Source organism: Chinchilla lanigera, unplaced genomic scaffold, assembly GCF_000276665.1.
Source record: "Chinchilla lanigera isolate Chin_1 unplaced genomic scaffold, ChiLan1.0 scaffold00009, whole genome shotgun sequence".
Classification (NCBI taxonomy): Eukaryota; Metazoa; Chordata; class Mammalia; order Rodentia; family Chinchillidae; genus Chinchilla; species Chinchilla lanigera.
In genome coordinates, this window is record NW_004955410.1 from 19,593,382 (window position 1) to 19,615,632 (window position 22,251).

Below are 22,251 nucleotides of genomic sequence, written 5' to 3' on the forward strand. Positions count from 1 at the left end.
TTTTTTTTTGGTTTTTCTCCGGTACCAGGAACCGAACTCACGACCTTGCGCTTGCCAGGCAGGCGCTTTTGCCGCTGAGCTAAATCCCCAGCCACTGCCAGGCTATGAATTTTTTTAAAAATTCCCTCAAAGAGAACATGAGCATCCAAAACATCAGTATGGGGAGCTCAGCAGACTTTTGCACCAGCAAAACCAGCAAAAGATTATTTTTAAAACAACAATTCAAGCCCCTAAGAAAAAACACTTAAGATAATCTTCTGAATTTTGGTTTTAAAAAAAAGTGTGACACTTGAGCCATGACCTTTTTCTTCTATCCCCAAGCCAGCTCAGTGTGACAGAAGCCCTCGATGGGGTAGATACAACTAAAACCACAAGGCTCTCACTCTTCCAAGGGCCCAGTGGAAGAGACGGGGTGCTGTTATTTCACCTTCTCCTTAGCAGCATGATACAGAGGTTAACATCCCCGCAGCCGTGACCATGACATTCCCAGCTCATCCACAAGGCAGAGTCCCCATGCCAAGAAAGGAGGAGAGAGCCAAGGAGGCAGCCAGGCCCCACTGCTCCCGTCCAGCACCTTCATCATGAAGCTGTCACTCTATGAGAAACAGAGCATTGAGCCCACCCACAGATCTAAAGCAGGAACACAGTGATTATCACAGAGGAAAAGCAAGGATCTAAGAGATCTATGAAGCTCTCCAAAACAGCTCAGCTTACTTGGAACAGGGTATAGGGAAATGCAAGCCTAAAGGCATTCATTTCAAGGGTAGCTTACATGGTAACCAATTAAGAGGGAAGTGGTATCTACATGAAAGTAAAAAAGCTGGACCATGGGTCATCTAGTTCACCAGAGAAGACAAAGGAAAAATACAGCCAACAAGAGCACTTCTAGTGTCACAGCCAGTCTCAAATACTGGCCTCAAAAACCAACCCGACAAACAGGCCACAGTTTAACTGGATGACATTTACAGTGATCATGCCCCGGGCGTCATCAAAAATGTATACAAAGTTGAGCAATTAGCAGGCAATGAAAGGAGTTTAACAGTGAGGCCTGGTACTAACAGAGCCAGCTAGCGTAAGAGGTCAGAGCAAGAGCCCTGCTAAAACCACTGTCATTCCAATGTGGCTATGTAGGCACCCGAGTCCCCACCCTCTGAAAAGCAACAGGTAATTTTCTGTGTAAAAGAAAAGCATTCAACTAAAATATACTAGCCAAAGTATAAACAAATAAGCAAGCAATTATAAGTGTTTAGGAGTTATAGAATCAGTATCTGGAAATCAAAAATATTTTTTTCTAAAACATCACATTTAAAAAAAATTGCTTCTAAAGAGGAAAGTATGGCCGCTATGTGGGGGAAGGGAGGCGCTGTGGAAGCAAGCGACAGACACTGCCTGTGTGAAGGGCAACACCTCAAATTTAGCAGCTCAAGACTTCACATCAGCTATTATGAGCATTTTCAAAGAACTAAAGAACATCACCCTTGACATAAAGAAAAGTATGATAACAATATCAATACTGATCTCACTATTACAATTTTAAAACAGTAAAATGTTTAGGGCTGAGAATTTCAGACAACTTTGATCCCTAAGCACTGTAGAAAAGTTCAATAAAGCCTTGAACTAGAAAGGAATCAATGAATTGTATCTGAGTCACTCTTTCCTCACTTGACAGACACTCCACACCCTCAATTTAAGGTTTAGTTTGATTCATAGTTTTTGGAAGACTCAGTCCCTCATCAGCTAACTGCAAGGCAGGAAGGACACGGGAAGGATTGGCAAAGGAGAGCTGTACAACACACGGAAGGCAGGAAGCAGCAAGAGGAAAGAGAAGCTAGGGAGAGGGCTACACCTCTCCAGGTCACGGCCCTGGTGACCTGCCTCTTCCATGCAGACCCTACCTCCGCACAGCACATTCGCCCTGGACTCTCCAGGGGATTATCCACTGAGGAGTACAGCATCCCTGTGACCAGTACACCTCCCCAAAGCCAAGATTTGAGCCTTCTGGGAGACAGTGGAGATCTAAACCACGGTAAACTGAAAGTTACATCAATACAGATCACGCAGCCCAAGGAGCAGAGTACAAAGGGAAAAGTGAGCAGAGCCCAGAGAACACCGGGTATCACTGAGCACGCCACAGCTGTATTGGAAGCCCCAGAAGAAAAGGGGAGAGGGAAAGCGCAATAATTAATATTGAGTGAAAATTTCCCAAGAAGTCATGGAAAATTCTGCACTTCAAGAAGCACAGTAAACTCCAAGTAAAATCAACACAAAGAAATGCGTACCCGGGTACGTTTAGTAAAATGGTGAAAGAAGCCAAAGGCAAAGGAAACTCATTTCTTTTATTGCTTTCAAGATTTTATCACTAACAGATGACTGATAAGATTAACAAGTGACTTCCCATCAGAAACACTGAAAGCACTGCATGACAGTCTTTTTTTTTATTTTAGCAGCGAATGTTATAGATTTTAATATCATCAAAACTAAAACCTCAGAAATTCATAGAAAATGAACAAAATGCTTTGCTAGAAAATTTACCTTATAGGAAATCATAAACTGTTCTTCAAACTAAAAAAAATTAACTCCAAATGGCAATGCTCAGGTGCATAAAAAAAACAAAGCACACCAGTAAAGGTAATATGCAATTTTACAAGACAGAATTAGGTAATACTGTATAAGAAGGGAGAAATAAGCATTTAAAAAGAGCAACTGAATTAAACAATATATAGTTAAATGATCTGCCTATGATGCACTGAAAGGTGACATATTTAACAAAAAAAAAAAAAGCACAAAAGAAATAGAGAAAAAGACTGGTTATTGCCTTCATATTAGTTAATCCAAGTACAGATATAGGCATAATATCTTGTCTAAACAATATTAGAACAAAGCATGCTTTTCAAGGAACTAAAAGAAGCTAGCTGTCAATGTATCAACTACTGTAACTGTCCTACTAACCTGTTTCATTGTTTGTTTATCTTTTTTCTCTTTAAAATGAAAAAAATTCCAATAAAGCAGATTTTTATTTTTAAAAAGTAAGAAAGGCCGGGCATGGTGGCACATGCCTGTAATCCCAGCACTCAGGAGGCTGAGACAGGAGGATTCTTGTGAGTTTGAGACCAGCCTAGGCTACAAAGTGAGTTAGAGGTCAGCCTGAACTGCACAGCGAGACTCTGGCCCAAAGAGAGAAAAGAAAAGTAAGAAAAAGACAACACTTGGCAACAAATACATAGCAGTAAGTAAACTAAAAATGGCAAACAAGAAAGTTAGCTATAAACATATACACTAACTCACTTTTCTCTTCTCAGCTATAAAGGACAATAGAAACTAATAATTATAACAATGGATTGGAGTTTCTAACACATGTAGGTATAATATGCATAATAACAAAAAAATAAAAGGAATAGAGATAATAGTAATGCCTCTATAGATCACTGAATTAAGATAGACAAATTCTAATGCATGTTAACACATATAATGTGGGTTCTAGAGCAACACAAAAATATGTCAAAAATTTTAAGAACCTGATTAAAAGAATTAAAATTTTCCAGTAGAAAACACCCATTCAATACAAAAGAAAACAGTAAAGATACATAGCACACAGACACACATGTACACAAATAAAAATTGTGGACAAAAAGATCCAACTACTTGATACACATATATGAATAAACAATGAAAAGACAGAGACTGTCAAACTGGACGCAAAAATCCAGATCCAACTGCTGTGAGTGGGACCCAAGTGTGACACAAATACACCCAAAGGTTGAAAATGAAGGACTGAGAAAAGACACACATGCAAACTGCAACCATAAGAAAACTGAAGCAACTATACTACTATAAATACATGTATTTTTAAAGTATTATTAGAGATTAATAATAAGTCCATCAGGAAGACAGAAGAATTAAACATCTTCACTTAAAAGCTCCTCTGAAACACATGAAGAAGAACTGACAATTTAGTGAAAAAAAATCAACAATTCAACAACAGGTGGCAACCTCAACATCTCACTTTTAATAATGATAGAACAATGACATGTCAACACAGAAATCCAATACTTGAGAACCACTATAAAACAAATAAACCTATCAGACATCTATTGAACGTACCACCCAACAAAAACAAATTACAGGTTATTAAATGTACATAGAACATTCTGCAGGAGAGAATATTCTAGGCCACAAAGACTCAATAATATTTAAAGGATGAGAATTATGCTGTTTCCCCTTAAAATAGAATGAAAACAGAAATAACAGAAAAATGGGAAAATCACAAATATTTAGAAGTTGAAAAGCACACTATTAGAAAGCCAATGAGTCAAGCAAATCACTAAGAAACTTGAAAAAAATTGAAATACAAACACAAGCAATAAATATACTGAAGGAATAGAGTGAAAGCAGAACTTGAGAGGAAAATGTTAACTATAAATACCGACATAAAAGAAAACTCACAAGTTAAAAATATAAGTTTCCATCTAGGGACATTGGAAAGAAAATCTAAAGACATAGTAGATAATTGATTTTGGCTCATCCCAGTAAGAATGGCCACCATCAAGAAATCAACCAACAACAAATGCTGGAGAGGCTGTGGGGGAAAAGGAATGCTTCTCCATTGTTGGGGGCAATGTAGACTGCTACAACCACTTTGGAAATCAGTCTAGAGATTTCTCAAAAAATTAGGACTAGCAGTCTCAGTTGCCCTAGCCATTCCCCTTCTGGGTATTTTCCCAGAAGAATTAAAAACATCATACCACAGCAATACACATGCACCCATGTTTATAGCAGCACAACTTGTCATAGCTAAATCTTAGAAACAACCCAAATGCCCATCAAATGAGGAGTGGATAAGAAAAATACAGTGTTTTTATACAATGGAGTATTATTCAGCTATAAAGAAAGATAAACTCGACACTTTTGTAAGTAAATGGATGAAACTAGAGACCATACTCATAAGTGAAATAAATCAGACCCACATGTGTAAACACTGTATTGCCTCCCTAGTTTAAGAACCCGAAAGAGTAAATAAAACTGAAAGGTACAATAGATATTGTGAAAGGGAAAGAAACTGCTCAATAGGAAAGAACAACTGGGATGAAGGAAAGGAGAAAAGAAAGAAAGAAGGAAGGGAAATATATATATATATATACACACACACACAAGATAGCTAAGATAATTGTACTACTGATTTCTACTGGCTTATTGAAAGGAACAGTTAATGCTTAATTGCTTGATCAATCTTACCTACCTATATCTGGAAAGCTGAGCAACTACTTTGAAGATAACAGTAAGTAATACAACAACCACTGCTGATTTCCTATCATCTTGTTTTGAAATTCTGTATCATTTTTATAGTTTTTGTGTTGTTTTGTTTTGTCTTTATTTTTTTTATTTCGTTTTTGTTCTTTTCTCTTTAAAATAGTAAGAAAAAGAAAGAAAAAAAGAAAAAGAAAACAACTAAAACATGATTTTCGAGAAAAAAAAACTGACAAACTTTTAACTAGTATCCAAAAAAGACAAACAAATTAGTGAAATCGGAAATGAAAGCAGTGACATTTCCACTAATCCTAAAGAAACAGCAAGCCGGGAATGGTGGCGCACGCCTGTAATCCCAGCACTCGGAAGGCTGAGTCAGGAGGATGGTTCTGAGTTCAAGACCAGCCTGGGCTACAAAGTCAGCTCAAGGCCAGCCTGAGTGAGTAGTGAGACCCTGTCTCAAAAAGACCAAAAAAAGAAAAAAGAAAACAGAAATAGCAAATATACAACTATGAGCAACTACAGTCCAACCAATTAGAGAACAGATGAACAAATTCCTCAAAAGAGAAACTACCAAAACTACTTCAAGAATGGAACCTTTGAATAGACCTATGGCAAGGAAGCTGAAATAGTACCTTTAAAACTTTTCATAATGAAGCTGAGATCTACATCATTCACAGGTCAATTAAGCCAAAAATTTTAACAAAGTAGCAATTCCTCACAAAATTTTCCCAAAGAAAAGGAAGGAGAGAGGAAAAAATTCTCAACTCATCAGAAGCCATCAGAAGGGAAGAAAACTAGACACAAATATCTCTTACGAATATATATACAAAAAAATCTCCCAAATAGTTGCCCCTCTGTACCCTAAAGGTATTGGTTCCAGAAATGCCTGTACGTAAGAGAATACCATTTATCTAATCATATGAAAATGTGTGTAATTACATTTGAATCCCAAAGGGCTTTACACACATTTTCATATACTTTAAATCAATTCTGGCTTATTCATTACTCTTAAAACAATGTAAATGTGTTGTAAATCGTTGTTACACTATACTGTTTAGGGAAGGACAAGAAATGTTCCTACATGTCCAGTACAGATGCAGGTTTTATCCAGATATTTTCCATCCGTAGATGGTTGAGTCTATAATGTGGAACTGAAGGATATGGAGGGCTGACTATACTTACAAACCATATTCAACAACATATAAAAAGTATTACAAACCATGACCAAATGGGAGTTGTTCCAGGATTCCAGATTGATTTAACATACTAAAAAAATCAATGTAATATACCATATTAATAGAATAAAGGGCAAAACACATGAACATTTCAATAGATGCAGAAAACTCTGTATAAAATCCAACAATCTTTCATGAATAAAAAATACACAAATTAGAAACAGAAGAGAATTTAATCTGATAAAGAGCATCTATGAAAAACCCATAGCTAAGATCATGTTTAAGAGAAAAACTGAATGTTTTTCACTTATGATCAAGAAAAAAGAAAATCCAGTCATCACTTTTATTAAACAATGTAATAGAAGTTCTATCAGTTAAGAAAATACAATAAAGCTATCCCAAAGAAGTACAATTATCTCTATTTGCACATAGCACCATCTTGTATACACAGTCCCCTTAAGAACTCATTAAAGAACTCAGAATGAACAAATTCAGAAAGCATGCATTGAACAAGTTCAATACACAAAAATCAATTTTATTTCCATACAGCAGGAATGAACCACCCAAAAGTGAAAGAAAAAAATATAAAATAAAATTGAGGTAAATTTAACAAAGAGTTTACAATTTATATTCAGAAAACTCATTTTTGTCCCACTTTCATTCAACTGTCTAGTTCATATAATACATTTATATTAATTACCTTCAAGAAATTAGACAATAGTTATATTTTCAACACCATAGTGCTTCATATAATGAGGAGCAAAGAAACAAGGGAATCCGTGCTCTGAGAGGTTTACAGTTGTACATTGGGGGGCAGTGGGGGGGGGTGCCAGGGCCTGATTATAAAGATATTAAAGTGCTATAAATATGCTCTGTACTTGTTTCCTGCATATCAGTCCCTTGATCAATCAAATTATCTTTGATATTAATTTTGGCATCAAGTCCTGTTGTAAAACCTTCCTAACAAGTTCTCATTACATCAAAATCAGGACTATTCACTCAGTTTCATATTACTTTGAAAGAATGATATGGCTTAAATAAAAATAATTTCTCTCACACACCTCTGCAGAATAATGAAAAGCATAAGAATATGCCAAGGATACATACTCTTTCTCCCTAAATAGTCTGATTAAGAATATTGCTTCTTAATTACACCACTTTTCGCCCCAAATGTACTTTTTCATTTCTTTATTTATTAAGCAAACATTGCTTGAGCACTTTCTTCACAGTACATACTCTAAAGTTCTAAGGATTCACACAAATAAAACAACTGTTCTTGTTAAGGATCTTAAAGTTTAGTGAACAGAACTGAGAGGCACAGCAATATTACAAAATATAATTCTGCAAAATATTAGAGCTGATGAGCCTAGAGTTTCAGAAAAAATGTGGCAAACAAGCAACTTCCTGAAGTACGTAATTCTCAAGGGCTTGCTGAATGGATGTATGGTTGAGCAAACTACTTCTCTAAAAATGTGAAAAAGTTCCTAAGGTCAGAAGGCACATATGCACAGGAATATGAATAGCATGAAAGGAAATCAGAGGAAGGAGGTAGTTTGAAAAGTGTACTTAAGAGAAATGATGATGAGGTTCTCGATCCGGCAATTACAAAATATCATTAAAGAGCTGTATTTATGAAATCGGGGTAGAGAAACACACTAATGACAAGAGTAGCAACAGACTCAAGCACAGGAAAAACACAGTAAATGACAGGTGGCAGTGCAGATCACAGGAAAGAGGTTATTCTATAAATGCTGCTTGGATAGCAAGTTACTCTGAGGCAGGCAGGCAAGGAGGAGAAGGAAGGAAAGGAGGAAGCACGGTCAGATGGATGCATGAAGCAAGCAAGGAAGGAAGGATGAATGGAAGGAAGAAAAATGAAGTCAGTCTCTTAATCTACACAGTCCAAAGAGATATAGTTGGGAATTTTATATTCTCATAAAGGATTTTAAAAGAAAAAAATTTCTATCTTCATGACATCACTGTAAGAAAAATCCTCTTTGAAAATATACTAACAAAAGCTATCAGAGACATTAGTAATTGTTCCTGTGTTGAAGTAAAGCATTTTCATCACAAAGCGCCACTTATAAAACATGATCTGTATCATCAAGGATTAACATCGTATATTCCAACTATTAGTGTCCCGAATATATAATTCCTATAAGCCAATGTTTAAAAAATAGAAACAGGACAAAAGACCTACATGGACATCTTATGAACACAATAAAACCTGTAAATATGTTTTAAAATGCCCAATCTATTAATAAAATGCTAATTTAAACTGTAAAAGAGAAAGCACTTCCCATGAACTATGAGGTATTATCAAAACATGGCAAATATTTAATTTTAAAAATTTATTACAGTAAAAGGCACACTGTCATTAACATCCTTAAAAGTACCTACCCTCCCCCTGCACGGAATGGACTTGCTCCGTTGTTTTTGCCACTTTCGGAATCAGTTCTGGAAGTTCTTCTTCACGAGCATCTTTAGTTCTGCTATCTTGGCTACCTCGATGTCCTAACTGATTCAAAACATTTCCGTTTCATGGTCATTTTGACTTTGGGGATAGCCAGCAGTCTCATAATATCTCATCCATTAAATAAGATGAAGAAGGACACAATGCAATATTTTCACAAGGTTTCGTTTCTGTTGGACAGTTCTGGGCAGTAGCAGTCACCATACTGTTTTATCTCAGCTCATAAAAACCCTCACTGAAGAGGACGCTGTAACTGCTGCAAAGTCAAGAACGATGGGATAAGTGTGTTCAGGATGAGAGGGAGTATTGTGAAGGGGATTAGTGTCAATGTGTCTTACTGTAAAAAATTTTTTATAATTTCAACATTCACTGTCTATGTTAATGACCCCTTCTACGCTGGGAAATAGCGTAACAATATGAAGTGGTAGTGCAGTCAGGACAGCTCAAATGCCTCTCATAGACTATTCATGGCATTATAATTCAAAATAAGTTTTGAAAGAAATTCCACATTATATGGTGAAGGTGATAACCTCCATATATCACTCTGGAGCAATCCTGTACACCAGCACCAGAAGACATATATAACAGTGTTTATGCTAACAGTATCTGTAGTACCGAAAGCTTTAAAAGAGTCATCTCTAAAATAAGTAAATTGTGATATATACAGTAATTATTATGAATGAAGCAGCTTCACATATTCCCATAAAATCATTTCCCTAAATCCTTAAATATATATTGCAAAAAAGTCAACAAATATACACAATTTAAGTGAAAAGTCACACAAACTTAACTAATACATTCTTTAGAGAGATGTGTTACAAAACTAAAGATAAAAGCAAAAGAACAATTTCTTCTTCTTTTTTTGGGTACTAGACTCAAGCTCAGGAATTGTGCTTGCCAGGCAGTCACTTATGCCACTGAGCTGTATTTTGGGCCCAACAACAATAAATTTCAAGCAATGTTTATCTACTAGGGGTAAGGGAGTTATGTGAGACTGGGGAGGCGACAGTTTTAAAGTTACTGATTATGTTCTATTACCATACCATATAGTAGAATTAAGATTTCTGAAGTTCTCCACATTTTCAATATTCTAACTCTCTGTCTTGACTAATGGAAACTAGATTCTCAAGAAAAGAATCCATCCATATTTCAGATACCATGACGGTAGAATTGGTAAATTCCAATAACTGGTAGGTTCTGGTTCTACAAAGGCTCAAGATCAGTAGGAAAAGTGATACCATAGGAAGAGATCTGAGTGCTCAGGGGTTCACTAAGCAAAAGAGCCGCAGAGAGAGGTCACAGTGAACACTTGTGCTGATCCTCCTGACTTTACTCACCTACCCACAGGGTATAAACGCATACCCAAGAAAGATGCTACGGCTAGCACACATGTATTCCAGAGATGTTTCTGTCAGAAACAAATGTGCAATGAATTCCTAGTTGCACTATATTTACAGACAAAGCCAATTACCCAGAAAACATCAGCTATCTGGGAAATTATACAAAATGTCATTCCCAAGTCATCAAACACAACTGTCTGCTCAGGTATTACCCTAATAAGCTCTGAACAGAAGCTTCACAGTGCAGCACCATAGTGATTATTTGCCTCTGCAGCTAATCCAAGCATTGACATACATCAGTGCCTGAAAATCCTCACAGATACAAATAATAAAATGCAGAATAATTGATCACACCTTTACTTTTTAAAAGGAAAACTGAACAATACCTACGATCTGTCCACACAGCACATGCTAACATGAATTTCTCCTCAGGCATCTATATTCTAGTTAATTAGAACAATGTACAACAAAAATCTTCCAACCACATAATTATGGTTTTATTTAGCGGGTTGTCTCATTTAAAGAATACTTAATAAATGTTTACAGAACATAGCATCTTCAAAGCTAACCACTGGCAATTAGGAGATCTGGGAAGTATTTTATAAAAATGTGAAATATTCTATCCCCTTTTTGACAAATAAATTAAATAAACAACCTACCAGTACAGAAGTAGAGGTGTTCTTGAAAAAAAAGTTCAAATTATTTTATTACTATATCAAACACCACTAAAAGTACATATGCAACAAAAAATATTAGAACAGTTTCTATTTCATGCATTAGGTTCTAATTCCTGGACATTAAAGTTATTACTATTTGCTCTAATTCTAAAATGATCAAAAATTATTTGATAATCATTTCATTTTCATTTCTAGATATACTCATCAGTTTTTGACCTACTTGCTCTGACTTTATTTAAAGGTAATATACAGAAGCATAGAGGTAGTTTAAATAAAGCCAAACAAAAGTTTCTCAAACAGTAACTCTTCCAACATCAAAAATAAATCGAGTCACTTCATCCCATGGCAGTCCAGAGGAGAGTTCACTATGTAACCTAAGCATTTTAACTTGTCAAAAGAAGCCTAACTTTCCCACACAGTTATCTGAACTGACTGCTTTGCCACAAAACTGCCTAATTAGGCCTAGGATTTAAATCACTATTTAAGTTCCTCTCCAATAATGATATGGGGTCCAATCATCCAGGGAAGATCATTGCCTCACCACACACAGAAATAAATCTGATTTTCAGTAAACTGATTACAATCAAACACAAGTGATTAGGTGTAGTTAATTCTACTTAAAGTCAAATTTCCAAACACAGAGTCAAAAATCTTCCCAGTGATTTTCCATTTCTATTCTCAAATACATGCCCAGAAAACATGGCATAAAGTTGTAAAACGACGTAGTAGAAAAACATACTCTTCCAAATGCGTACATGTGCACTTTAATAGGATTTCCAAGGTGCTATTAATCAGTGCTAAATATAGTCATGTGTATAATCTAGAGATTACAAAAATACACTCTGCTATCAATGTTTCTAATTATATAAATTTAATTGTTTCTCCTATTTTCTAACTAAAAACTAGTTTATTACACAAGAAATTATTTCTATTAAAAGTCCTTTGGTTTTAAGTACTGTGTAACATTCCACCAGGACTAAAATTTTTTAACCTGTTCAATAAAATAACCAGTGCCATTTTTAAACTCACAATATATTCAATTGCTCATTAAGCTATTAAGACAATTAGTCACCTTTTTAAGGAATAACGATAAACCCCACACTTAGTATGTGGAACAGTTATGTTCTCTCTTTAAATTCATTGTCCTGCCTGCCACATGAGCAGTTCTCAACAGGGGTTACAGGACGTAAGCAGGAATGCCGCTACCCACCCTATGGAGCACAGGACTGTTGCCCAAAACAAAGAATTATCTTAAACAAAATGTCAGTGGTGCAGAAGTCCAGAAACACTGAGCCATATCACCATTCAAAGGTTTGGAGCCTGCTCTCAGGTACAAAAATCCCTGTCGTTTTAAGTATTACAGATCAACTCAATATACAAGATACATGCAGCAAATCTTGTCTAAAGAGACAAGCAGTGAGATGTACCGTGAACTAGTGCGTAAGAAGCCCCAGGCAGTTAAATCTCTTACATAAATACAATTTCCACAGGTACATATGCAAAATTGCAGGAAGCAAGCCAGTATCTAAGCTTTAATCTCATAAAATCTTGGAGATACACAGGGAAGGTGGGGGAGGAAAGAAGCACAGAGATCTCGGGAAAAGAGACAATGTGGTCTACCAGCATCAAAGAGGAAGGCACAGAGAAACACAAAATGCATGTGTCTCATCACCTCTTGGCTCACACACCATCCACACAATCCAGCTCCTTACACCTTTTCTACCTTCCTCTCATCCTGAGGGCCTAGACAGGCCTTCATTACCTCTCAACTAGGCCTTTGCTGCAGCTTCCAAACTACTTTTAACTTCACTTACATTCATGCTCTCATCTGCTAATCTTTCTACAATCTAAACCTGATTGGGAAGGGGCAGAGTGTGAGGAATCAATGCCGCTCCCTCATTGCCTATACAATAAAATTCAAGGCAAGACATTAAAGAGGATTAACAGATTCAGACATGTACAAGATGCCACTGACATCAAAAAAAGGAAAATTCAAGGTTCTGTCAAGTGGGAAGTTGAACACAAAAGGTCTGGAATTCAGAGGAAAGGGCAAATTATATGAGATTTAAGAGATACCAGTAGAGGGCTGGGGATTTAGCTCAGCCGCAAAGCGCCTGCCTGGCAAGCGCAAGGTCGTGAGTTCAGTTCCCGGTACCGGAGAAAACCTCCCCTCCCCAAAAAAAAAAAAAATAAAAAAGAGATACCAGTAGGTAAAGGGAATAAAAACATATACACGCAAACGCATTACACAAAATGAAAAAAAATAGTCTCAAAAATTAACCAATACCTGATTCTCTTTGTATGGTACTATGGAAAGAGCAAAATATAGGAAGAGAACACAAGATTGTCAGAAGTGACAGGTGGGCCTGAAGGCACACAGCACAGGAGAGAATTCTCTGGAGCGCTCAAACCATCCTATAAGCTATCTGTGGTGGTAGTGGTGACCAGGACCAGTACACATCCCAAGTCAAATGACCTCAGTAGAATGAGCTATAGAATGTGTTATCCAAGAGGCTTGCAAAAAAGAAAAACCCTACTATTCCTTGGACAATTCCAAGTATTCGGACTCTTCTTCCTAGGAACCTGGAACCAAGGCCAATCAAACTCTTTATTAAACAGACCAAACATATAATTTAACCGTAAATCAGGAAGCCACAAGAGATTTTAAAGTAATAGTCAGAGACTAAAAAAAATAACAGAGATAGGATGATCTATTTCTGCAAGAAGTTGAAGAAGAAGAAGATGATAACATGTGCAAATAGTTGAAGAAACAACTGGGGAAAGAAGGATGCACAAGCAATTTATCAAGCATCTCCCTCTAAAACTAGGTCCTTAAAAGGTTGCTTGGCTGATGTCACCTTATTTTCCATCCATGCTATTATGGGCAATTCTTAGAGTGCATGATAGCCTGTTAGTCATAAAAATGATTCTTACCTGTCCTTTCGGTCATTTCAATGTTCCAACTTACTTTACTTTTTTCAACACTTCCCTTATAAGAAATCCCTGTCGCTATTCATCTCTTGACATAATTACACAGAGCAGTATGAATAATTCATACTTAGAAAGATGAAAATATTACCATTTTGGCAAAATGGCAATGATGGTATCTTGGAAAATGCTTTCAATTTTAAAAAGGAACAAGAAATGCAAGATGGAATTTTACATTACAACCTTTTAGAAGTATGACAGTACTGACAAAATTTCCTAGGAGTAACAAACATCATAGTAGCTAGAAACAAAAGAAATTAAGATGGCAGGAGTTCTCTGGGTTAATAAGAAACTTTAGGGGCTGGGGATTTAGCTTAGCGGCAAAAGCGCCCGCCTGGCAAGCGCAAGGTCGTGAGTTCGGTTCCCGGTACCAGAAAAAAAACAAAAAACAAACAAACAAAAAAAAAGAAACTTTAGTTTTGTTTTTGTTTTTATCAGATGACAAAAAATGCGGAATTAGAACTCTTGAGTCTGTCCTACTTGGTTAGAAGGGTAGCCCTCACACAAAGACATATGAAGAACAATGTTATCACTTAAAAAGTAACCAGAAAAACAAAAACCACATGATCATCTCCATCAATGAAGAAAAAGCCTTTGATAAAGTCCAATACTCATTCATGATAAAAACTGTACAGAATATAGGAATAGATGGTCTTTACCTCAATCTAATCAAAGTCATCTATGACAAACCAACAGCTAACATACCAAATGGTCAAAAATTGAAAGCTTTCACTTTAAAATCAGGAACAAGACAAGGATGTCCACTATCACCACTCCTATTCAATAAAGTTCTGGAAATATTAGCTAGAGCAATTAGACAAGAGAGCAGAAGGAACAAGTATAGGAAAGGAACAAATGAAATTATCATTATTTGCAGATGACATGACATACTACATAGAAGTCCCCAAAAACTCCACCAAAAGTCTTTAAGATTTAGTAACCAAATTCAGTAGTATAGCTGGATACAAAGTCAGTGCTCAAAAATCAATAGCATTCCTGTTCACAAACAAGAAAAAGACTGATAGAGGAGTGAAGGAAACCACACTTTTTACAAAAGCATCTAAAAAGATGAAGTATTTACAAATCAATCTAACAAAAGTAAAGGATCTATACAGTAAAAAGTACATACTCTGAAAAATGAGATCAAAGAGGATTTCAGAAAATGCAGATATTCCTTGCCCATGGATAGGAAGAACCAACATTGTGAAAATGGCCATATGCCCGAAACTGTTGCACAGATTCAATGCAATCCCAATAAAAATACCACTAGTATACCTCACCAATCTAGAGAAAACATTTCTAAAATTTATCTGCAACCACAAGAGGCCTAAAATAGCAAAAGCAGTCCTGAGAAACAAAGGAAAGGCAGGAGGCATCACAATTCCTGACTTGAAATTATACTACAAAGCTACTGTGATAAAATCAGCATGGTACTGGCAAAAAAAAAAAAAACAGACCTAAAGATCAGTGGAACAGATTAGAAGATACAGACACAACTACAAACACACTCAGCCACCTTATCTTTGACAAAGGGGTCAAACATGTTTACTGGAAGGAAGATAGCCTCTTCAATAAATGGTGCTGGAAAAACTGGCTTTTCACATGCTGAAGACTAAAACTAGACCCATGTCTAGCACCATGCACTAAACTAAAGTCAAAATGTGTCAAAGATGTAAATACTAAAAGAGAAACACTAAATCTATTGGAAGAGAAAGGAGGTGAAAATCTTAAAGACATAGGGTAGGCAGAAAATTCATGAACAAAAACCAAACTGCACAAGAAATATTTCAAAGAAACAACAACTTAGATCTCATCTAATTGAAAAGTTTTTGCACATCAAATGAAATCAGCAATAGTGTAAAAAGAAAACCCAAGAATTGAGAAAAAATTTTAGCCAACTGTCTCTCAGACAAAGGACTTCTATCTAGAACATATAAAGAATTAAAAAAAAATCAGGCCCCCAAAATTCAAAGACCCAATCCAAAAATGGGCAGCTGAGATGAATATACACTTCTCAGATGAAGAAATACTAATGGCAAATAAATACATGAACAAATGTTCAACATCATTAGTCATTTGAGAAATGCAAATTAAAACAACACTGAGATTCTATCTCACCCCAGAGAGAATGGCCATCATCAAAAAATCAACCAACAGCAAATGATAGAGAGAGAGGCTGTGGGGAAAATGGAACCCTACTGCACTGTTGGTGGGAGTGTAGACTGGTACAACCACTGTGGAAATCAGTGTGGTGATTCTTCACAAAACTAGGATTAGAGGTCCCTCTTAACCCAGCTATTACCCTTCTGCATATTTTCCCAGAAGAATTAAAAACATCATACCACAGTGGTAATATGTGCACTCATATTTATAGCAACACAATTTGTTATAGCTAAATCTTAGAAACAACCCAAATGCCCATCAACTGAGGAATGGATAAAAAAGATGTGGTATTTTTATTCAATGGAGTATTACTCAGCTATAAGAAAGATAAACGCGAAGCTTTTATAAGTAAATGGATGCAACTGAGACCATACTCATAAGTGAAATAAATCAGACCCACATGTGTAAACATCACATTGTCTCCCTGGTATAGAAATCTGAAAGAGTAAATAAAACTCAAAACGTACAATAGATGATATGAAAGGGAAAAAAATTGCTCAAAGGAAGGAACAAGTAGGATGAGGGAAAAAAGAAAAAAGGTAATAGATAGATAGATAGATAGATAGATAGATAGATAGATAGATAGATGATAGATAGATAGATAGATGTAGATATATAGATACATAGATGTGTGTAAGTATATAGAAGAATAGCTGAGATAACTGTACCGCTGACGTCTGATGGTATACTGAAAGGAACAGTTAATGCTTATAATTTTTTTATACTCTGACCAATTTTGCATGCTTGTATCTGGTAATCTGAGCAACTGATTTGAAGAAAACAATACACAATGGAACAACCATAGGTGAACTCCTACCATCTTGTCTAGTGAAACTCTGTATTATCTCTAATCTTTTATCTAATCACTATTATTTTATTACCTTTAATGGTTTGAACAATCTTCCATTCTTACATCTGGTAATCTGAGCAACATAGCTGAAGGTAACAATATGTAATATAACAATCACTGTTAATTCCTATCATTTTGTTTTGAAACCCTATACCACTTTTACTGTGCTTGCTTTGTTTTGTTTGTTTCTGATGTTGGTATACTGCTATTGTTCTTTTTTTTCTTTTACTACTCGCTTTAAAATAAAAAAAAATAATGTAACCAGAAAAAATAACCACATGCAAAGGAAGACAGCAAACAGGACTGTCAGTCCTGGCTCTGGGTCAAAGCAGCAGGGACAGTCACTTTCGAGAAGTCATAACACTTAGCTTAGCTTCAGGTAGATTTTCAGTTTGACTTAACATTACCATAGGATCTACAAAACCCCAAACCAAGATAAACATAAAGTTGTTCCAAGCTGGTAAAGTGCTTGGACTCACTGGCAGAAGTAATATAAATTCATGCTTCAGACACACTTTTATCCCATGTGCAAAGGATTCTTCCTGATAAAGTCCTGCCAAATATGAGCTTAAAATTCAAATTATAAGGCAAGGGAGGAAACAAATCCTGAGCAGATGTGAAAAGAAATGAAAATTTGGACAACTACCAGGAAGTATAATTAGCTACAATGTATAATTTAACTATTAAAGGACAAAAATGTAAAATCAAAAACAGAAGAAAGGCTAATCATATTTGAAAAAAAAAAAAAAACACTAAAAAAACTCCAAAGAATTGGAAAATATTTAAAAAGTTAAACATCCTTAAGCAGAACATTAGACACAGTTAAAAACTGAACAAAGTAGAAAACACATTAGCCAGTATAAAAATACGCTATTGTGGAAGAATTCAAGAAATGTAAAGAGAGGATACCAAATTGTAACCCATAAGGAGAGGGCAAAGAAATTGTTAGGCTAATAAATGGTGCAAAGAATCAAAATTCAATCACATAGTGGTTCAGAATTTTCTAGAATAAAAAGACATGAATCAAAGTCTAATGAAAGACATTAAATCCAAAGCAAGGAGAGGGCTGGGGATATAGCTCCGTGGCACAAGCACCTGCCTGGCAAGCACAGATTCCTGAGTTCAATTCCTGGTACCAAAAGAAAAAATAAAAGTAAGGAGAAAAACACAAATCCATGTCTAGACACATCATAGATATTGAACAACTATGAGAAAGGAAATGTAAACTTTAAGAGAGAAAAAAATCAGATTACTTTCAAAGGAACACAGTTTATAAATTAGCTTCTCGAAAGCAGCATAAAAGCCAGGAAATGGTGACATAATCTATTTCCAAAGTAATGAAGAAAAAAAAATTGCAGGCTTTTATACTTCAACTCTCATCAACAGTAAAGGAGAAATATTCCTGAAAGAATTCAGCCACTGGCCCTGCAGAAGCCACCAAGTCTCCAGTATACTGGAAGAAAAACTGGATCCTGCTTGGTTCAGAACTGGGACACTTCTGAGCTTCAGTGTGCAGACAACCTCAATGCCACTCTTACATTTAGTCTCCAGATGTAATATATCTTCAGCAATTCATTTCTTTAAAACTCAAAAACAGAAGATAAATTAAAAATATCAGAGTTATCGTCAGTATTTTTAACCACTCCATCCCTCCCCAGTCAGTGTAACTTAGGCAAGAAAGTGTCTTAATAGGACCTTTGGGTAGAATTTGAAAATTGGGAGCAAGAAAGAGCACAAGCAAGCAAGCCGGAGCAAGAACATGAATCAATTAAAGAGTCTGTAGAATATTATGTAAGCGAACAATGGAAAGTTAAAAGGAAGCCATGGGAGACAGTCTGAAGTGGCTTTCAGCAGAGTCAATAGAATTTTCATGCCATGGGGCAGCACATGACTCAGATCCCTCTTCCACGGATTTTGTTGACAAGTTGAAAAGATGCCAATACTTCCCATCCATTTAAGAAGTTCAGCTACTAGTATAAGTCTCAGTTGCATTTATGTTTTCATGATTACAAGTCAGAACAGCGTTAGAGTTGGCAGGAAGCAGTGCTTGGATTTAAGCAAGGCAACAGGAACACTACCCCAAATGTTGTAAGGAAATTCAGGACAAACCAAAGAGTTTACTGAGTGGCTCCAGCAGAGAAATACATTGCTTGGAGTAGACCCTTCCAGATTAGCTGGATATAGACCCTGAGCTCTTTTACAACTCTAAAAGTGATAGATAACTAATAAGCAATGCAAAATAATTCTTGCCTATAAATATACAAATAAATTCTCTCCAGTGGAGGTTCAAATGATTCCTCCATGGAAATCCTAGTTTTGCCTGTTGTTACATCCATGTCAGCATTCCTATTTATTACATAGAAGTTTACATTTCTCTGGATTCAATTTGAACCAGTTGTAACATCTGTCTGGTTTCCTCATTAATGAATTAAAGAAAATTCTTAATAAATAAATACATGCATTTATATGAGACTCGTGATTTTGCCCATTTTTGAAAATTATCCTTTAACATCAAAGAGAAGCATTAAAACAGACCATATTTCAGAAGTTGTCTTCAAAATGAACAGTTTATATATAAAGTTGTAGTTCTGAAGAAGTCTGTTAAGCATAATCAAAAAGTTTCATAGATTTCCTTAAAGCACAATCTGTTGATTTTAAGATGAATAATGTGATTTCATCTTAAACTTGTTAATTAGAACATAATGTAAGAAAATTATGTACTCTACTAGAAATTATCACAAATGTTCAATAAAAGAAGTAACTGCTATACATTTTAATATGCTTTATTAATCATACATAAAGCAAGGATATCCTTAGCATATTAATTGGGGAAAGACAAAAGGCCTCTTTTGCCTTTTATGACATTACCAAATGAATTTACAACCCAAAAATTTCCTGACATGTAATACTACTCATATTTTGACAGGTAGAAAGAGGTGGAGAGAAATGAAGATACTATGCCACTAGTAATTAGAAAAACTAGATTCAGAGCTAGATCTGTCCAAATTCACAGTCTATTTCTAGTACATACTACATTTCTGTGCAATGAATTTTCTCACTAAGTCTCGAATTCAGATAACAAATTTAGTATTACCTCACCTGGTAATAGAAAGAAAAGAACAAACACACTCCAGTGGTTCCAGTAGGTGATTTTGTGATTCCTGTATTCATTTTGGTGAAACAGAAAGAGAAACAACCTTGTCATCTCAGGATGATTTATTTGAAAGGGTGTAAAACTCTTGTATGGCTATTTGTACTAGAAGATAAACTGCTTCTGAAAATTCAAAACACAAAACTGAGTTCAATAGGTTTTTTTCCTTGTTGTTAGTTATGTGTATCCTGCACTTTTGAAAGATTTTGTCAGCATTTTTAATATAACTGCTTATTAAATTTCATTCACTGAAGTTCCACTTGAATCCACACTCCAGTGACATCATTAGTGCATTCTTCTTCAAATAGCTCATATGATCTCGTGACAAATGATCACAGCAAAAGCAATTCCAGAACAGTCTCACACTCTACAATACGATGAAATTCCTAAACGCATTACCACAACGTCTTCAGGTCATCATGCTCACTTTAAATAATGGTATTTGATGATATGATAATGATGTTGAATAATGATATTTAAATACATTCCTCTCAGAATGCAACAAACCAAATTATTTAGTACTTGCCCTTTTTACTCATTCTCAGGAGTAAAGATACTTACCCCATGTTCCTTAGCAGCTTTGACAACTTTGAGGAGGTCATCCTCTTCAAAAAATGGTCTGACAGCATCATGGATAATCACAACTTCAGGCCTGGAGAGTCTGGAGCCAGGCTGGTCCCCTGCCAGTACTTTCAGTCCATTGAAAATTGACCTGTGGCGTGTCACTCCAGCTTCAACTAGTGAGATGCCTTTATGCTGATATTTCTGGATGATACTTTTCATTGCTTCTATGTTTTCTCCAGTTACTGCCACAACAATGTCCTTTATCCAACATACTCTAAAAGGAAAGTACATATACATTTCGTATACATGAATCCTTTAGACATTCAAAGCTAGTAACAAAATTAAAGTATAGTACTAATATATATCATGGTATTTATGTAGAGAAATTAAAAAGTGAGAGCTAATAACTAAAAAAAATCTATGCATTCTTATTAGGTCCAGTAAAGAGGTAGATGGGAAAAAAAGAACATGTCACACTATCAATAGACATGATTTTTCACAGTATATGTAGTGTATTGTACATCAGCATATAAAGAGCACAATATACTACTTATCAGCTATATGAAGATTTTTTTACTTAAATCTGAATAACCAGTGTATCAGGAGATTGAGAGAATAGAGAACCAGAATATGCTTTTAAATTTTTCCTAATACTTTTTCTCCTCAAAGAGATCAAAGTACCTTTTAATTCTAAGAGTTAGCTCTTTTTTCAAGAGGTCTACTGGGTTGGCAACCAGCCACTCAAATATCAAAGCTGGATAAATCAACTCAACACAAATCTTGCCTACACCAAGATTAAATACATAGCTTAAGTGTTGATACCATAGTAATCATTTATTAGTAAATCAGTAAAGGAAGCATTCTGTTGAATAATGAAATATAAAGCCATTTTTTTCTGTTATAAACATTTTGCTCAAGAATGGTACTGCAAATCAGTAAATGGCTACTAAATTAAAGATGTCGGCTGTTCCCTGAAGCGAGCATCATTCAAGTTTCAATGTTCCACTGCCAAGAGCTCCACACCAAGACAACTGCCTCTAACTGCTCACATCAACCCTAAATAAATGTCTCTCAACAATTGTAATGGAATTTTTAGCCTGTGAGGCCCTGGATGTTCATGCTATACCAGCTAAGTCTTCAAAATAAATCACCTATCACATAATATAAAACAACTGCTGACAAAAAATAAGATCTTAATATGTCCTAAGCATTTTTCATATCTTACCTCATGTAATCTTCACAATAACATTTTTATACTGTCTCATAGTATGGGAAACAAGTCAGAAAGATATGAATACACAAATACATTAATGATCTTGACCATACTCCCAAAACTGTTCAGCAGATTCAATGCAATTCCAATCACTGGTAATTAGCATACCTCACAGATCTAGAGAAAATATTCCTAAAATGTATTTGGAACCACAACAGACCTAGAATAGCAAAAGCAATCCTGGGAAAAAAGGAAAAGCAGGAGGCACTACAATCCCTGACTGGAAATTATACTACAAAGCTACTGTGATAAAATCAGCATGGTACTGGCAAAAAGCAGACCTGAGGATCAGTGGAACAAATTAGAAGATACAGACACAACTACAAACACACTCAGCCACCTTATCTTTG

General features: G+C 35.6%; 1 protein-coding gene across 1 annotated transcript in view; it reads right to left on the reverse strand.

Annotated features, from left to right (window-relative positions):
- Ispd (isoprenoid synthase domain containing) overlaps positions 1–20,902 on the reverse strand; it is a gene marked incomplete at its 5' end in the record, with an annotated part of 254,789 nt that extends 233,887 nt beyond the window's left edge. Inside the window, 1 exon segment of the mRNA XM_013510696.1 lies at positions 20,626–20,902. Coding sequence (XP_013366150.1) covers positions 20,626–20,902 — 277 coding nt within the window.
- Between the last annotated feature and the right edge of the window lie 1,349 nt (positions 20,903–22,251).